Source organism: Fundulus heteroclitus, chromosome 16 (genome assembly GCF_011125445.2).
Source record: "Fundulus heteroclitus isolate FHET01 chromosome 16, MU-UCD_Fhet_4.1, whole genome shotgun sequence".
Classification (NCBI taxonomy): domain Eukaryota; kingdom Metazoa; phylum Chordata; class Actinopteri; order Cyprinodontiformes; family Fundulidae; genus Fundulus; species Fundulus heteroclitus.
Window position 1 is genome coordinate 21,282,683 of NC_046376.1, and position 14,563 is coordinate 21,297,245.

The 14,563-nt window shown below is 41.6% G+C and overlaps 2 protein-coding genes across 2 annotated transcripts; one reads left to right on the forward strand and one right to left on the reverse strand.

Moving 5' to 3' along the window:
• Positions 1–577: 577 nt before the first annotated feature.
• anks4b (ankyrin repeat and sterile alpha motif domain containing 4B) lies at positions 578–7,055 on the reverse strand. Its single transcript, XM_012868076.3, has 2 exons — positions 6,733–7,055; positions 578–2,079 (listed from the first exon to the last, which is right to left on the reverse strand). The coding sequence occupies exons 1-2, from the start codon at positions 6,891–6,893 to the stop codon at positions 942–944; spliced, it is 1,299 nt and encodes a 432-aa protein (XP_012723530.2). The 5' UTR covers positions 6,894–7,055; the 3' UTR covers positions 578–941.
• Positions 7,056–9,160: 2,105 nt separating this feature from the next.
• LOC105930022 (peroxisomal membrane protein PMP34) lies at positions 9,161–14,373 on the forward strand. The gene is made up of 9 exons (XM_012868002.3): positions 9,161–9,512; positions 9,639–9,699; positions 11,474–11,540; positions 11,629–11,783; positions 12,281–12,397; positions 12,491–12,636; positions 12,778–12,873; positions 12,998–13,080; positions 13,175–14,373. Exons 1-9 carry the CDS (start codon positions 9,438–9,440, stop codon positions 13,320–13,322), a joined length of 948 nt encoding a protein of 315 aa, XP_012723456.2. The 5' UTR covers positions 9,161–9,437; the 3' UTR covers positions 13,323–14,373.
• The last annotated feature ends 190 nt before the right edge of the window (positions 14,374–14,563 follow it).

A 14,563-nucleotide genomic window follows, 5' to 3' on the forward strand; every position in this document is an offset into this window, starting at 1 on the left:
AACGTGTTTGTTTTTCAAATTAATTGTGCTGGATAAATGTATCATTATGTTTAAATCGATTAATGAAAACCTAATTTTTCCATATCACAAAACCTTTGCATTTAACAGATGCCTGGAAATCTTTAGGAGCCATTGTATTTATACAATTTTAAATTGGATTTTCTTTGAATATGTCTCTAAAGGTTTGAAGAAGGCTTTTGGGTTGCAGATAGAATTTATTTTATTTTAAGGAAAAACATTTAGCTACAGACTGAAAATGATACTGATTTAATAGTACTCTGAATTTATATTTTAGCCTTACGTTGCAGTTTTTTTAATGTAATAATTTTTTTAAAATCCAGTGTTTTCATAAAAGCTATATTTTTATACCTTTTTCGTCACAAAAAATACACAGTTACTGTAGTTTAAAGTTTCGATACAACCTTCAAGATGCAAAATGCTCTTTACATTTAAATCCAACTTAGTTTGGGCCTAGTTTTGGCCAAGGTACTTTAAAACCGATAAAAATAAGTATTTTTATGCTCAAGGTTTTAATGCATATTATACATAAACACAACAAACAGACAATTTGCATAAATGAGTTCTTTATTGATTAAATAGTCAAAGATAGCAAAAGTCGGTCTGATTGAGTGCACCTCAAACATTTAAACTCCACCGCTGGAAATTATGAATTACACCATCTTGTCTATATCTGCAGTGTCCAGTGAAATCAGTCTTAACAAACATAATTCTTACTTATCGAGACTTGTACAGGCAATTACGGATCCATTTTCTATCTATGGAGAATTTAAATAATTACACACTGGTTATCATTTACAAAAACAGACGGCACAATGTTTTTCATTGCTTTCAAAATGTGAAACATGTTTAAGGGAAGAGTTTGCAGAATCACAGACTTAATTTTACTTTACAACAGGATTTTAGCACGATGGACATGTAGATCACAAGGTGCTGTCCTTAATGGTGCCAGGGTCATCCATTGCCTTTGTTCTGCGAGCAACAGCTTCCAAGATCTTCTTCCTGGGTCCCAGCTGGATGCGAATGCCTTTCAGGTCATCATCAGAGCAAAGAAGGAGTGCCTCCAAGTCCAAGTGCTCTCTTTTGAAGGCAGGGGCAAATTCTGGCAAGGAGATGGCAGACAGGAAAACCTCCAAAGGAGAGCTTTCCTCATCCTCATCATCATCCAGTCCCAGATCTTCTTGATCCCATGGAAGGTCGCCATCACCTGTCTCCCCAAAGCCAGCAGCATCCTCATCTGCCTCAAGCAACTGATTCTCAACGAGGTACCCGAGACTTTCGTTATTGCCAGTGGGAACAGCATCCTCCGCCTCCATGTTCATCTTCTTCATGAAAATCAGGCCTCCAAAGCCAGGTCGGTTGAAGATGGATTGTTTGACCTGGCTTGGCTCGTCTCTGGTGTCGTCATCGTCGTATCCCTCGCTGTCACCGCTGCCCAACTCTCTCTCGTCTTTTTCGTCGAAGACATCCAAAAACTCTGGCGTATCAGAGGATTCGTTCTCCTGTTTACGGAAGATAACGTTCCCGTCTCCCGCTGATCTCTGCAGCGTGCCTTTCTCTTTCTTCCCCATCTTCTGGAGAGTGCCTTTGAACCTAGCTGTAAGCGAGCCGGATTTGTCTGCGGCGATAAGCTTGGAGAACTGTTCATTGACGCCACCCATGGTGCCGCCGTCCGAGAACGCTGATCCCATGCTGGCCTCAGAAACGGACCCGTTCACGCTTCCTGCCCGGTGCATTCTGTCCATCTTGTTTTGGTGCTTCTTCTTCACCTTCTCACAGAGTTTTACTCGTCTCTCTGCCTCCTTCTGGGCCTCCTTCTTGATGCTGGCGACCTTTTTTGGGTTGTGGTTGGTTTGCTGCGACGCAGCGTCATCCAGGAAGCGCACACAGTCCATGTGGCCGCGGGAAGCAGCAACGTCCATAGCGGTGTGGAAATCATTGTCCAGGGCAAAAAGGTTGGCTCCGAAGTTAACCAGAAAGCTGACGATGTGCATGTGGCCGTTAGCAGCCGCGTGGTGCAGCGGCGTATTTCCCCAGATGTCACTCTTGTTGGGATCTCCTCTGTGAAAGGGAGGGGACACAAAAAATCAGAATTTAGGGTTTTAATTGCTGAAATTTTGCTAAACCTGAAAGTATTTTTGCTTGATTAAACATAAAACCAAATCATATTTATAAATCTGTACCTTTCCTTGCATGAAGAGTTAGATATTATAGTCAGGCTCATTATTCCTGCTGACATGCAATTATTTGTCACATAATATCTGTTTAAGACAGTAATAGCGGATTTACGGTGGTTCTACCATAAATCTGATACCCTTAATGTCTACATCTTGAGGTTACATCCAAAGTTCAAATGTGTGCAGTTAAAGCAGTAAATGAAGTACATAATATCTACAGTAAAAGGATGTTAGTGCGATAGCACCGAGGGGATGGGCTGCTTTATAAGTATAAGTATAAATATAAGAATTCCTTTATCGTCCCACAATGGGGAAATGCGGGTGTGACAGTGGCCTTTACACTGACCGTTACACACAATTATTACCAACGAGAAGAGAAAAAAGAGAAGAAAAAAGAGCAAACCGGTCTAATCTAAAGTTAGTTCTAAAGATCACCAAGCGTAAAAGATAAGGGGAAATACCAGAGTAAATATTGAACAAAGAAGGCAAAAAACAATTTGACCGTGGAAAAAACTCCAGCCAATTTACATAACACCCCATAATAGAATATGCAATATTTACATAACGCATGATAATAAAATATGCAATATGCATAATAGTGCAGCAGCATACCTAGTTACCTTAGCATCTGGGAACAGTGCAAACAATTAATGGTCGGATCAGAACCTGTGCAACGATTAGTATGATGTAAGCAGTTATTAAAAGATTATAAACTCTGACTGCAGCCGGGAGGAACGACCTGCGGAAACGTTCCTTAGAGCATCTGGGATGCAGCAGTCTGTCACTAAAAGAGCTCTCCAGCTCTGCAACAGCTCCATACATGGCGTGGGAGACATTGTCCATCAGTGATGGGATTTTCCTTACAGTCCTTCTGTCTCCCACCTCCTGCACTGGGTCCAGGGGGCATAATAGGACAGAGATGGCCCTCCAAATGAGGCTGATGCCACCACAGAGTTAAAGAGGGTCTTCAGGAGCGTCACCTGCACCCCAAAAGACCCCAGCCTCCTCAGCAGGTAGAGTCTGCTCCGACTCTTCCTGTAAAGAGCATCAGTGTTATGAGTCCAGTCCAGTTTATGGTTCAGGTGAACACCCAGGTACTTATAATAGTCCACTATCTCCACATCAGTTCCCTGGATGTTCACCTGTGTCAGTCAGGTGGGTCTGCACCTGTGAAAGTCCACCACCAGTTCCTTTATTTTCCCTGCATTTAACATACAGTGTTCCTGCTGGCACCAGTCTACAGAGCTCTGGATCCCCTGTCTGTACTCTGACTCATCCTCACCTGTGACGACTTTTTATACAAACCCACCTACAGATCTTTGCAAAAGCATTCAAACCCTGTGACCCTTTTCATATCAGATTACAACCATGAACTTCAGTGTATTTCATTTATTGTTCCTTTTTGTGATAGACCAACACATATTAGTGCATAATTGTGATTTGATCTTGAAAAAGTTGGGTTTGCATATGTTTTCTACTCCCCTGAGTAAAATTAAGATTAACTTTTGCAGGAACTGTAACTTAAGACTTCAGGCGTGTTCCTCTACCAACTTTACACATCTGGAGACAGACATTTTTGTTTATTATTGCAAATATCTCACTAGATTGATAGAAAACCATCGGGGAACAGAGATTTTACGTCAGGACGTTTTCTGTTGCTTCCAGGGGATCCTGCAGCGTTGTTAGCCTGGGATCATTGTTTCTGTCATTAGTTTTCTGTTCAGCATTTATGTTTATTATAGATATGTTTGCCTTGTATTCGTTTTCATCCATCTTACCGTCAACACTGAACAGATTCCCTGTCCCTGCTGGTAAAAAAAAAGAACCCCGCAGCATAATGCTGCAACCATCCACTGGAACAAAATAAGTTCAGGGATTTATTTCAGCGCTGGTTTTCCACTAAAAGCATTTTGCAAGCAAGCAAGAAAAGAAAATCTATCGTAGTTTTCCTGGTAGTATGGTTGCCCTACAGCAAGAAGGTCTGTCTCTCTGTCAGGATTTAGATTTTTTGTTTGGAGATCCTGGACTGATTTATTCCACTCCATGCTCCACTCCTCTCAGCCACCAGCCACCATCCAATCAGCTTAGTCATCTTCCAGCCCCCACTCTGCTCACCTGTCACTCTCCCTACTTATACCTGCCTCATCCAGCCGCTCCCTGCCAGAACATCTCGTCTTGTTGCCCCGTCTGTACGTGTTAGTTTCTCCAGCCACTTCTCTTTGTTTTGCATGTTCGGGGACCAGTCCTCGCCCTGCCCCTGCTAGTCTGCTTGCTAGTGTTTGTGTGAACCGCCTGGAAAAATGGTTCCTGTAGGAAACTGTTATTCGCTCGCTCTGTTCCGCTGGGAACACGTCGGCGGCTTCAAGTCTGATCCTGCCTGCTTCTGGACATTTCTGTTTCTGCCAACAACACCGGCCAACACCTCCTGGGCTGGTCAGTCTGCGCCTGCCTCACCTGTTCTCCTGCCACGTTCCCTCTCAAATAATAAACATTTTAAAATGTACTCTGTGTTGTCTGGAATATCGGGTTCTCCACGTACACCAACATTACACTCTCAAGATCTTTCTGCATTTGTGCTTAGGTGTGCTTAGGTGTGAGGATAGTTATTTATCCTGTGATGGATGGACATCCTGTCCAGGGTGGACGCCTCTTAACCAACTGCTGGAGATGGTTACCATCCTGCCGCGGCTCTGCCTGGATATAAATGATGGATGGTTTTATCGGATTAGAGCATTTTCTTCCACATGTTAGCTGTGGCTTTTAGCAGCATTGCCTTTATTTTTTTGTACTATCCCATAAAGACCAGATTTGTGGACTGATGACTAAGAGTTGTTCTTTCCACAGATTCTCCCATCTGAACTGTGGATGTCCTTCAAAGTTACCTTTTTAATAACCTTTTATTAACCTATCCCTGATTTAAAGTTTCCACCTGTCTGCTTTGCTCCTTGCCCTGCCTGATGCTGTTTCTTCCCTAAAGTTGTCTACCTCAGGCCTTCACAGAACCACTGGATTCACACTGAGATTAAAATACATACAGCTGGACTAAATGTGGGACCTCTGGAGACATTTGATTGCAGTGTATTCTATTTCGAGGTGTTGGGGTAAAGTTGTTTGAATAAAAATCAATTACACCCTTATCAGATTTTTAAAAACAAATAAGAAAAAAACAGTCTTACCCCTCTACTTTACAACTTTGCACTTTTTTGTGCTAGTCTTTCACATCAAGTGACCCCCAAAAATACATTACAATTTGTAGCTGTAATGTGACAAAAAGTGAATGCATCATATGAGTATGAATACTTTAGACGACTGTTCATGTTTTTTTTTTTTAGCTTTTTGATTCCTGGCCACATGGTTCTGTTGGACTGTATTAAAACCGCTATCCAAGTCTCTCTCAACGATAAATGAGAATAATTGCTCCTGCTGAGCTCAAGAGGCTGGAAATCACCAGAGTTTTGTTTTTAAAATATTATGAAATGCTACTGTGCAACATGTAAATACAAGGCCCTAAATATTGGTTCATATTTAATTTTTTTTGAGCTGATCAGATACAAAAGTTCTGGGGTACAGGTTTAAGTATGTTTCAGAGTACATTGATATTTCTAAAAGGGTAAAGACCTTTCTTACATCACCGCGTGGGACAAGCTTGAATGTTTCTCCAGAAGAACTATAGCAACATGCAGTGTGTACCTTGTCAGCCAATAAAGTTTTATTACAACGACTGGAGTGGCGCTATAAAGGTGCTGCTGGTTGGATTTTGTTTCCATAAAATGAGACATAACCTGCCCCTATCTCTGTCTCTGCTTTCTGTGAGGCCTTTTTGCTTTCTGATCCTACCTTGGTGTGAATGAGCTTCCCAGCTCTATTGCCAAGAATACAAACAGCAACAAAGAGAAATATAAAGTGCAACTTGTCTGCAAAAACACTAATATCTTAAAAAATACTTGATAAGTTGTTGTGAATTGTGGTTCTTTAATACTCATTCATGAAAACTTGATTGTTGCATTGCTGCATTATCTTATCATCAATTCCAACTGATGATGGAAACGAAAAGGATTTTGACCACGTCCTCTATTATTGTGCAGGTTACTTCCACAAAGTTGATCAAACCCGTTTTCTTTGAGCAACATGAGTTTCTGTCCAGCTTTTGTTGTACCCACGGTGGGATGCAGTGGAGGTGGTGGGGGCGCATGGACAGATGAAGGGCTTTATTGTTTTACAGCGGGAATTTGGATGACTAAACTTTTAGGTCAGCTCATGAGAGAGAGAGAGAGATTGCAGTACAATGAGCAAAATAAAGTTTTTCCTCATAACACTGCGGTTACTGACAATTGTTATTGAAAAGAAAGTCTTACAATAACCAATCCGAAGTTAATATTTTAATAAAATCTGCTTTCTGGTAATTTGCCTTTGCTCTTTATGAGCTATTTACAGGTTTAGGGCAAACTGAAATGTTTGAAATATGACAATTTCAACATCTAAACTCACAATAAGCACTTTGTTAGCCATTTGAAATATAGACGTTCATTATGCTTACTCTCTGCTGCATATAAGCTGAAGAGCATCGACGTGTCCGTGAAAAGCAGCCAGCAGGGTGGGAGTCATGCCATCGTCATCAGCAGTGTTCAGGTGCTTCCTCGTGGCCTCCTTCAACAGGTCCACGTTACCATCAATCGCAGCCTTGTGGTACCGAGACATCTTTAAAAACGTTGTAGGATCCTCTCCTCTTTTCTCCCTATACGCTTGGGTCAGATGAGCAACGGCGACTGTGGACCCGAGCAAACAAAGTGATCGCTGGGCGTGTGAGCGGCTGAGCAATAAAACAAAAGCAAAGTCCAGCTCCCTGCTGTCAGCTGCATCACTTCCTGCTCCACTTATCATTGTGCCTCACCCAGAGCTCCCAATGAGGTCCCAAGAACTTGAGTACAATATCAGAGCATTCTCAGCTCCTTCATCGAATACTGTACTAACTTTAATTTACATCTCACAAACATTATTAGGACAAATCCAAAACATTCAGTAGGACTTTGTGAAATATTCATATAAAACATTAAAAAGCACTGCAACTTGTAATCTGGACATATGGGCAAAGTGATGTATGCATTTTAATAATACAGAGAAATTCAAGTATTAAATAATACAATAAAAAGATGAAGAAAACTAATTTTTAAACTTTATTCAAAAGCCATTTAAATGATGTTTCTGTGGAAGAATAAAGTATTACAAAACCATATTTATTCTCCCTTAAAATGGCACATGTGCTTTCCATGTACATGTTTATCACCCTGTGCTCAGCATTTGAAGGAGGTTTGCCCCGTTTACACCTCAGACATTTAATTCAGCGTGTTCCTGACCGTTGAGGTGAGCGCTAACTCCATGGTGAGATCAAACAAGCTGGGTGACGCCTTCAGTAAGAGGATTTCAGCAGTTTATGTGTCTGATAAGGGATTCAAGGAAGTTTCCTAAGAATTTGAAATCAGACTTTCCACTGTGCAGAAAACAGTCTGTAAGAAAAAGACATTCAAAAACAACTGCCAACATGCACTGGTCAGGTCATCCAAGCAAGTTCACCCCAGGAGCAGATTGAAAAAAAAAGAAGTCTCCAAAAAGCCTAAAGTTATATCAGAAGAGCTGCATCAAGTTCGATATTGTTTCTACGAAAGTGCCAGTAATCAGAAAGCGACTGCAAACGTTTAACTTTCATGAGAGGAGTGTAAAGAGGAGACCTTTGCTCTCTTAGAAAGACACGAAGGCCTGACTGAAGTTTGCCAGAGAGAACATGTAGACAAATACCAGGATTTCTGGAATAAGTCTTTTACCTGATGAGACTAAAACTGAAATATTTGGACACCAGGATCAAAAAAGGCATCTTTGCCATCAATTTTGAGCTGGAAATGTTTGATGCTCCACTACATAGTCCATCATTCTATTATTCCATTGTGCTAATAGTGAAAATGTGAGGAAATTAGTAAATAAATAAATAAATAAAAAATAATAAAGCTGAAGCAGAACTGGACCTTGCAACACAATAATGACACCACATGTACCAGTAAATCTACATTGGACTGGCTGAAAACAGGAATAGAAAGTTCTGCGTCAAATCAAAGCCCGGACCTTGATTTTATTTAGATGCTGCACGATGACTTGAAATGGGCTGAAAATGCAGAAAAGTACTAAATAATAATGATGATAAACTTTATTTAAAAGGGGACGGTGTACAGCTCAGACATAAATGTGACCATTTGATGCACTGTACCAGATTATAGCATAAACTAACCCTTCAAAACGTCACAGCTGGATGTCAGAGACCGGTGGACGGCAACAAGAAGCATCTCAACGTCAGATGATTCTGCAGTCGTCGGGTGTATCAGAGATGGCACGGTGTGAAAACAATCATCTCATCTTGAATGTGAACAAAAAAAGAGTTGATTGTAGATTTCAGGAGAAACAGGGTTAGCTCAAACCCTGTTTCCATCATGGGAGAAGAAGTGGAGGTGGTTGAGGAACAGAAATACCTCTGTGTCCATCTGGACAACAGTGAAGCTTTCTGTAAGAAGGGACAGAGGGGGGGGGGAGGCTTTGAGGTATAGTGCCCAGGGGCACCACATTGTCTTAATACGGGCCTGCCAAAGGGGATTGCACCAGCGAGGGGGTGCGGTGTTCTAACTTTTGTTTTGTTAAAATACATATTTTTCTGTAATGTTTTGTTTAAGGGGTCACATTTTGGTGCAATTAAATCCAAGCGTAAAAAAAAATACATTAGAAATCAAACACATTGAATCAATTTTCGCCCCAGCAACACAGATTACTTTGTGAAGTGAAAAAAAATCTGCCACGTTTCATTTTGGGGATGTATAATCCATCCATGTTTCTCAAATTAAAGAAAATCTTGTTTAGTTTAGTTCACCAGTCCACGGCTGCTCAGGTTGTGTGTTTAGCCCTCCTGTCCAGCAGGGGGCGCCATGCGTCGCTTTGTGATTCGCTGAATAAAACCGAAGACGACTCTGTCAACACGAGTCGAGAGCAGCAGTTTTCTGTCTTGTGTCTTTTTTTCCCTCCTCTGTTCCTTATCTTTCCCCCCTTTCAGGAGAACATCATGCAGCGATAGCAGAGAAAACTATCTCTCCCCTGCGCGTCAGAACCCGCCCGACGCCCAGCTCTCCTCCTCCGGGTCTCTTCCTGCCCGCTTCTCCCTCGCCGGCTTCTTAAGTGTCGGGGATTCACCGGGAAGGTCCTACAGAGATGTCCAGCAATGGTGGCTCTATCGTCGGCCTCTTGTCTTACGAGACGCTGGTTCATGCGGTGGCAGGCGCAATGGTGAGCTGGACTTTTATAACTCCGGGGACTTCCTGGTTGTAGGGAGAAGAAGAAGAAGAAGAAGAAGAAGGAGCCAAATGAAAACATGGAGTGTTGTGTGCTGATGTTAGGTGTCTTCTCTTCCAGGGGAGTGTGACAGCCATGACAGTCTTCTTCCCTCTGGACACGGCTAAAAGCAGGTTGCAGGGTGAGTTGGGGCTGTCAACCTGTCCTGCATGGTTGTGTAAAGAAAGCACACAATCAGTTCATGGAGGCGTACAGGCGCATAGATCAGCACACCTCTGGACTTTGACTGGGCCATTGCAACGCCGTGATTCCTTTCTTCTCGGTTGATCTGTTGCAGATTTGCTGCTTTAATTGTTCTGGATGAGTTTCCTGTCTGAGGCCCAATTTTATATTGAATTTAAACACGATTTGGTTTGCTGAGGAGTTAATGGTTAACTCTGTCACGTCTCAGGATCTCAAAGTGAGACCAAATAGTTTAAGCTTCCACCTCGACATGTCGTCTAGTTCTCCAGAAGGTTTTGGTTGTGGACTGTTTTTTTTTTTTTTTTTTTTTTTTTTTTTTGGTTTTCATTCAATTGTTGGGAACAGGAGTCCTGAAAAAATCCTAAATGTTGGGGAGAAAGGCCTTTTAATCAGATTTACCGCCAAACATGCCATCTAACTTCTAATGCCTGTAGAGTCTGAGATGCAGCTCTTGCACAGCCAGCTCTGCGGGGATTTTGGTGGGACGTCCACTAACGGGACTCGAAATTGTTTAGAAACTGTCTTCTAACTCGACCTGCGAAGCGACAGTTGATTCTCTGAGATGGTTACCGATGTCTTGAGGTTTTTCCGCTTGTGTTAAACACGCTCCGGACAAGCAAACTAATAAAATCCTGCTTTTATAGAGCTGGCCACACTAACGATGAGGGAGCAAGCCCTTAAAACTTTTCCTCCTAAATGTTATGGATGCTACAGGTATTATATTTTTTGTCTTATAAATTACATATTGCTCCTTTTTTGCTTTTTACACTCAGATTTATTTAAAACCTCGTTAAGACCAGATCCGATATGCAAGACCTTCAAAATGATAAAGGCCGTCTTTTCCTTTTACTGTGACTTAGGGCTGGGCGATAAATCGATTTAAGCGATTAATTCAAATTTACAATTCTTTAAGATTTCATCTTTGGAAAATCTGGATTTTATTTTGCCAATACACTCATTGGGTTTCCATGAAGAGAACAGCATGTGATGCTGAATATATGTTTAGGCAAAATCATTGTCAAAATATTGTTAAGTGGAAACTTTTTTTTACCATAATACGAGGTACTTCATTTACATATTTACTTTTTTTTTTTTAACTTAGTTTGAAGTTCACAAGTGCAGTGAAGCCTGTTCTTAGCTCAATGTGTAATACCACTAGCAGCAAATGTTTTGTTATATTTTCTTTTTTTATAATGGCACGGCTACCATCTTGTTTTGCATGTTTTACAGCTTGTTTTTAGTTGCATTTTGAATCCAGGTCAACTCCCTGACGAAATGCTTGACATAAAAAGCAAGGTTTTAAAATAATTTCTTTTTATGAAACAAAAAGGAGGAAAAAAATTGATTAATCGGATTTGGTATGATAAAATCGGAGATTTATTTTTTAATCCATATCACCCAGCCCTACTGTGACTGCCTGTCTGAACGTCTCAATTAATTTTGTTGTTTTAATATCTTTTCGGTCTATTTTTGTTAATTACATGTTTCTATCTAGAAATGATACATAAAGCATAAGAATGTATATATTTTTTCATGCCAGGAACATCTTTGTGGTGCAAGCTTAATGCCTGTAGTTCGTAGAGCATCTGCTCTGAGTGTCAAGCGGGGATCACCGGCTGGGAGTAGGAAGCTGATATAGATGTCTGCGATTTTCTAACATTCCTCCAGTTCAGAGGACTTGGATCCTGATATTTTGCTGTTTTCCCTCCCAGTGGACGACAAACGGAAGTCTCAGACCACTCCTGTCATTTTGGCTGAAATTGCAAAAGAAGAGGGCTTGTAAGTTTTTCTCCATCACTAAATCTTCCATTGCTCCTGCGTTCAGGACTGAACGCGTCTGAAGCTCTCTCTCCACCTCTTCTCCCAGTTTGGCTCTGTACAGAGGCTGGTTCCCAGTCATCTCCAGCCTTTGCTGCTCCAACTTTGTCTACTTCTACACCTTCAATGCGCTGAAGAAGCTGGCTGCGTCCGGACCGGGAAAGCCCAGGCCTGGTAAAGACCTGCTGATGGGGACGGTAGCAGGTAAACACCATAAAGCGATGCTCATTTCCTGCTTAACCCTTAGAACTCCAAACACATCCTCATCTTTGATACAAATATTTCTTACACCTCTACCTTTTCAACAAAGTCGGTATTTTGCTGAACATACAAATCAATATATTTTACACACCCTGTATATAAAAATGTAGAAAACATGAGGAAAATGTATTTTTTTGTTCTAACGAATCAATTACGATGCAAAGAAAGTTTGAAAACCGGATGTTTTAGTTATTTAAAAAAAAAAAAAGTAAAGTCTCCTCACAATTAAACGGTTAATCAACCAACCATACTGTATTAAAGGAAACAGCTAAAAGTTTAGCCTTTGTTCCAGTGCAAATTAATTTTTCCCCCCTTTATTTTGCATTGCGTTTAAAAAAAGTGGGTGGAGGGAGATTTGTGCATCGATTTCAATGTTTTTATTTTTTTTAACCATGTTTGAATGTCGGGAAGTGTTATCTGTCTTTCCTGTCTCCACGCAGGCGTGGTGAATGTGATCCTCACCACTCCCATGTGGGTGGTCAACACCCGACTCAAGCTGCAGGGCGTGAGGTTCAGAAACGAAGACCTCCACCAAACCCAGTACAGAGGCATATTTGGTGTGTGTGTAGATCTCTCCGTTTGAATTCAAACGCTCCTCGCTTTCTCCGTTAGGCCCCGTTGTCCAACACTCTGACATCTCCTCCCCGCAGATGCGTTCTCGCAGATCATCGCCGACGAGGGCGTGCGGACCCTGTGGAACGGCGTTCTGCCCTCCCTCGTCCTCGTCCTCAACCCGGCCGTGCAGTTCATGATTTACGAAGCCATGAAGAGGAAGGCGGGCAAAGGAGGCACGAAGGTGAGGAGATGCAGGGACCTGAATCGAGGAAGGGCGCGTCACATCTGGTCTGAAACGCAACGCTTCGAGGTCATTTTGTTCTGCGTTTCCAGCTTTGCCACAGTCTAGCCGTTACTGAGAACACTGTTGCGTCTTTATCAGATTTCCTCAGCAAAGATCTTTCTCATTGGAGCAATTGCCAAGGCCATCGCCACCACAGCCACATACCCCCTCCAAACCATCCAGGCCATCCTGAGGGTATGCAACATTTAATTCTTTGTTTCTTTTCCAGTAGATCTCTGAAAGCAACATTAGCTGAACCGGATTTTTGTAGCCAAAAGAAGGAATCTTATTTACCAATCCTTGCTTTCCCCCTCTTCAGTTTGGTCAGTATAAAGGCGACGGCAAAGGAGGCCTGATGGGGGGCGTCTCCAACATTTTTTGCCTCTTCATGGACCGGATCAAGTGAGTGCAGCTATAAATGGGTTTAGATTACAGACCAGATGCATGATGAGAACGTTTCGCCGCCGCTCACCGACGCGGCTCTGCCCTCTTGCAGGAAGCACGGCTTTCTTGGTTTGTACAAAGGCTTGGAGGCCAAGCTGCTGCAGACGGTGCTGACGGCCGCCCTCATGTTTGTCGTGTACGAGAAGATCACCGCCGCCACCTTCAGAGTCATGGGCCTGAACAAAAAGCTGAAGCACTGAGAGCTCCCCGCTCATGCAGATTTGATCAGCGCCGGCTACTAACTCAGATTAACACTCGGAAGCGTTTTATCGTCTCACGCTATTAGAGTTGGGCTTGATGCCTGTAAGGCCACTGATTTCTGGATTTGCATAAAATATTTATCCAGACCACTGATGGGTTTAAAACTCACGACAGCCTCTGGACTTTAACGTTATGACATCTTCCATCTATGCAGACAGATTAGTTTTTATTTTACTTCCACATTAGAGCCTTCTTAAACATCTGCTGTATTGCTTTGTTTTTTTTTTTTTAGCACAGTGGGGTATTAAATTAATTAAAAGATGAGCGAGATTTGTACTTAATGAAAGTTTACAAACCTGCCTCGATGGGGCAAAAAAAAAAGCTTACAGAGGCTCAAACTTTTACTGGTCAGCACAAATTCTGTTGATCTGAAAAGATACTGTACTGAGATGTGCTGTAGTTTAAGAGCCTAGTAATTATTTGTAGTCTTAGTTTTAGGCACTGGTTCTTCGCTTATGTTGGACTTTAAACTGTGAAACTATCCAGTTTACATTTCCTACTGTAGATTGTGAATGTTCCTGTCATAAATAAGCAAAATTAAGAAAGTCATCATTCCAATGATCATTCCCAGATCAGCGATTATGACAGAAATCACTTCCTTTTTAACAATAACAGTGCGGGCATTTCCGTGTGATATTATCAGAGCTAATTGTTTTACTGTTAATGATACTTAAGTGCCTCAGGACTAAAATCACGTCAGGCGGAGGCTTGTAATTTTCCACATGCTCTCTTGAGCGTCACGTCTTCCAATATTTAAGGTTTCTAGATGCTGCAGTCGATTGTATATCGCAAAACGTTGTCTTTCTTTTTTATTTGGTAACTGAAAGCTTAAGCTGCCTCTGAATGTAACACCTCCTGAGCTGATCTGTGCGTTGTGCTGCTTCTTGACTTCTCTGCACTGAAGTGAAGCGGTTGCAAGATTACGCCACAAGTGTCAGTTATTGTCTTATTTATTTAATTAAAAATAATATAACACTTGGGTTTACATGAAATACTTACAAAAAAGAAAAAGATTTTTTATCTGATGTGTGTTTTTCTTCACAATTTCTTAATATTGTTTTTATTTTGCTTTATTAAGCTGATTCTGGATTTAAATTCTAATCTTTGTCATTGCAACATACACTCCAATGAATTTTGCTAAGGTTCTTGCTCAGGAGACGGGGAACCCGGAGCGCTCACT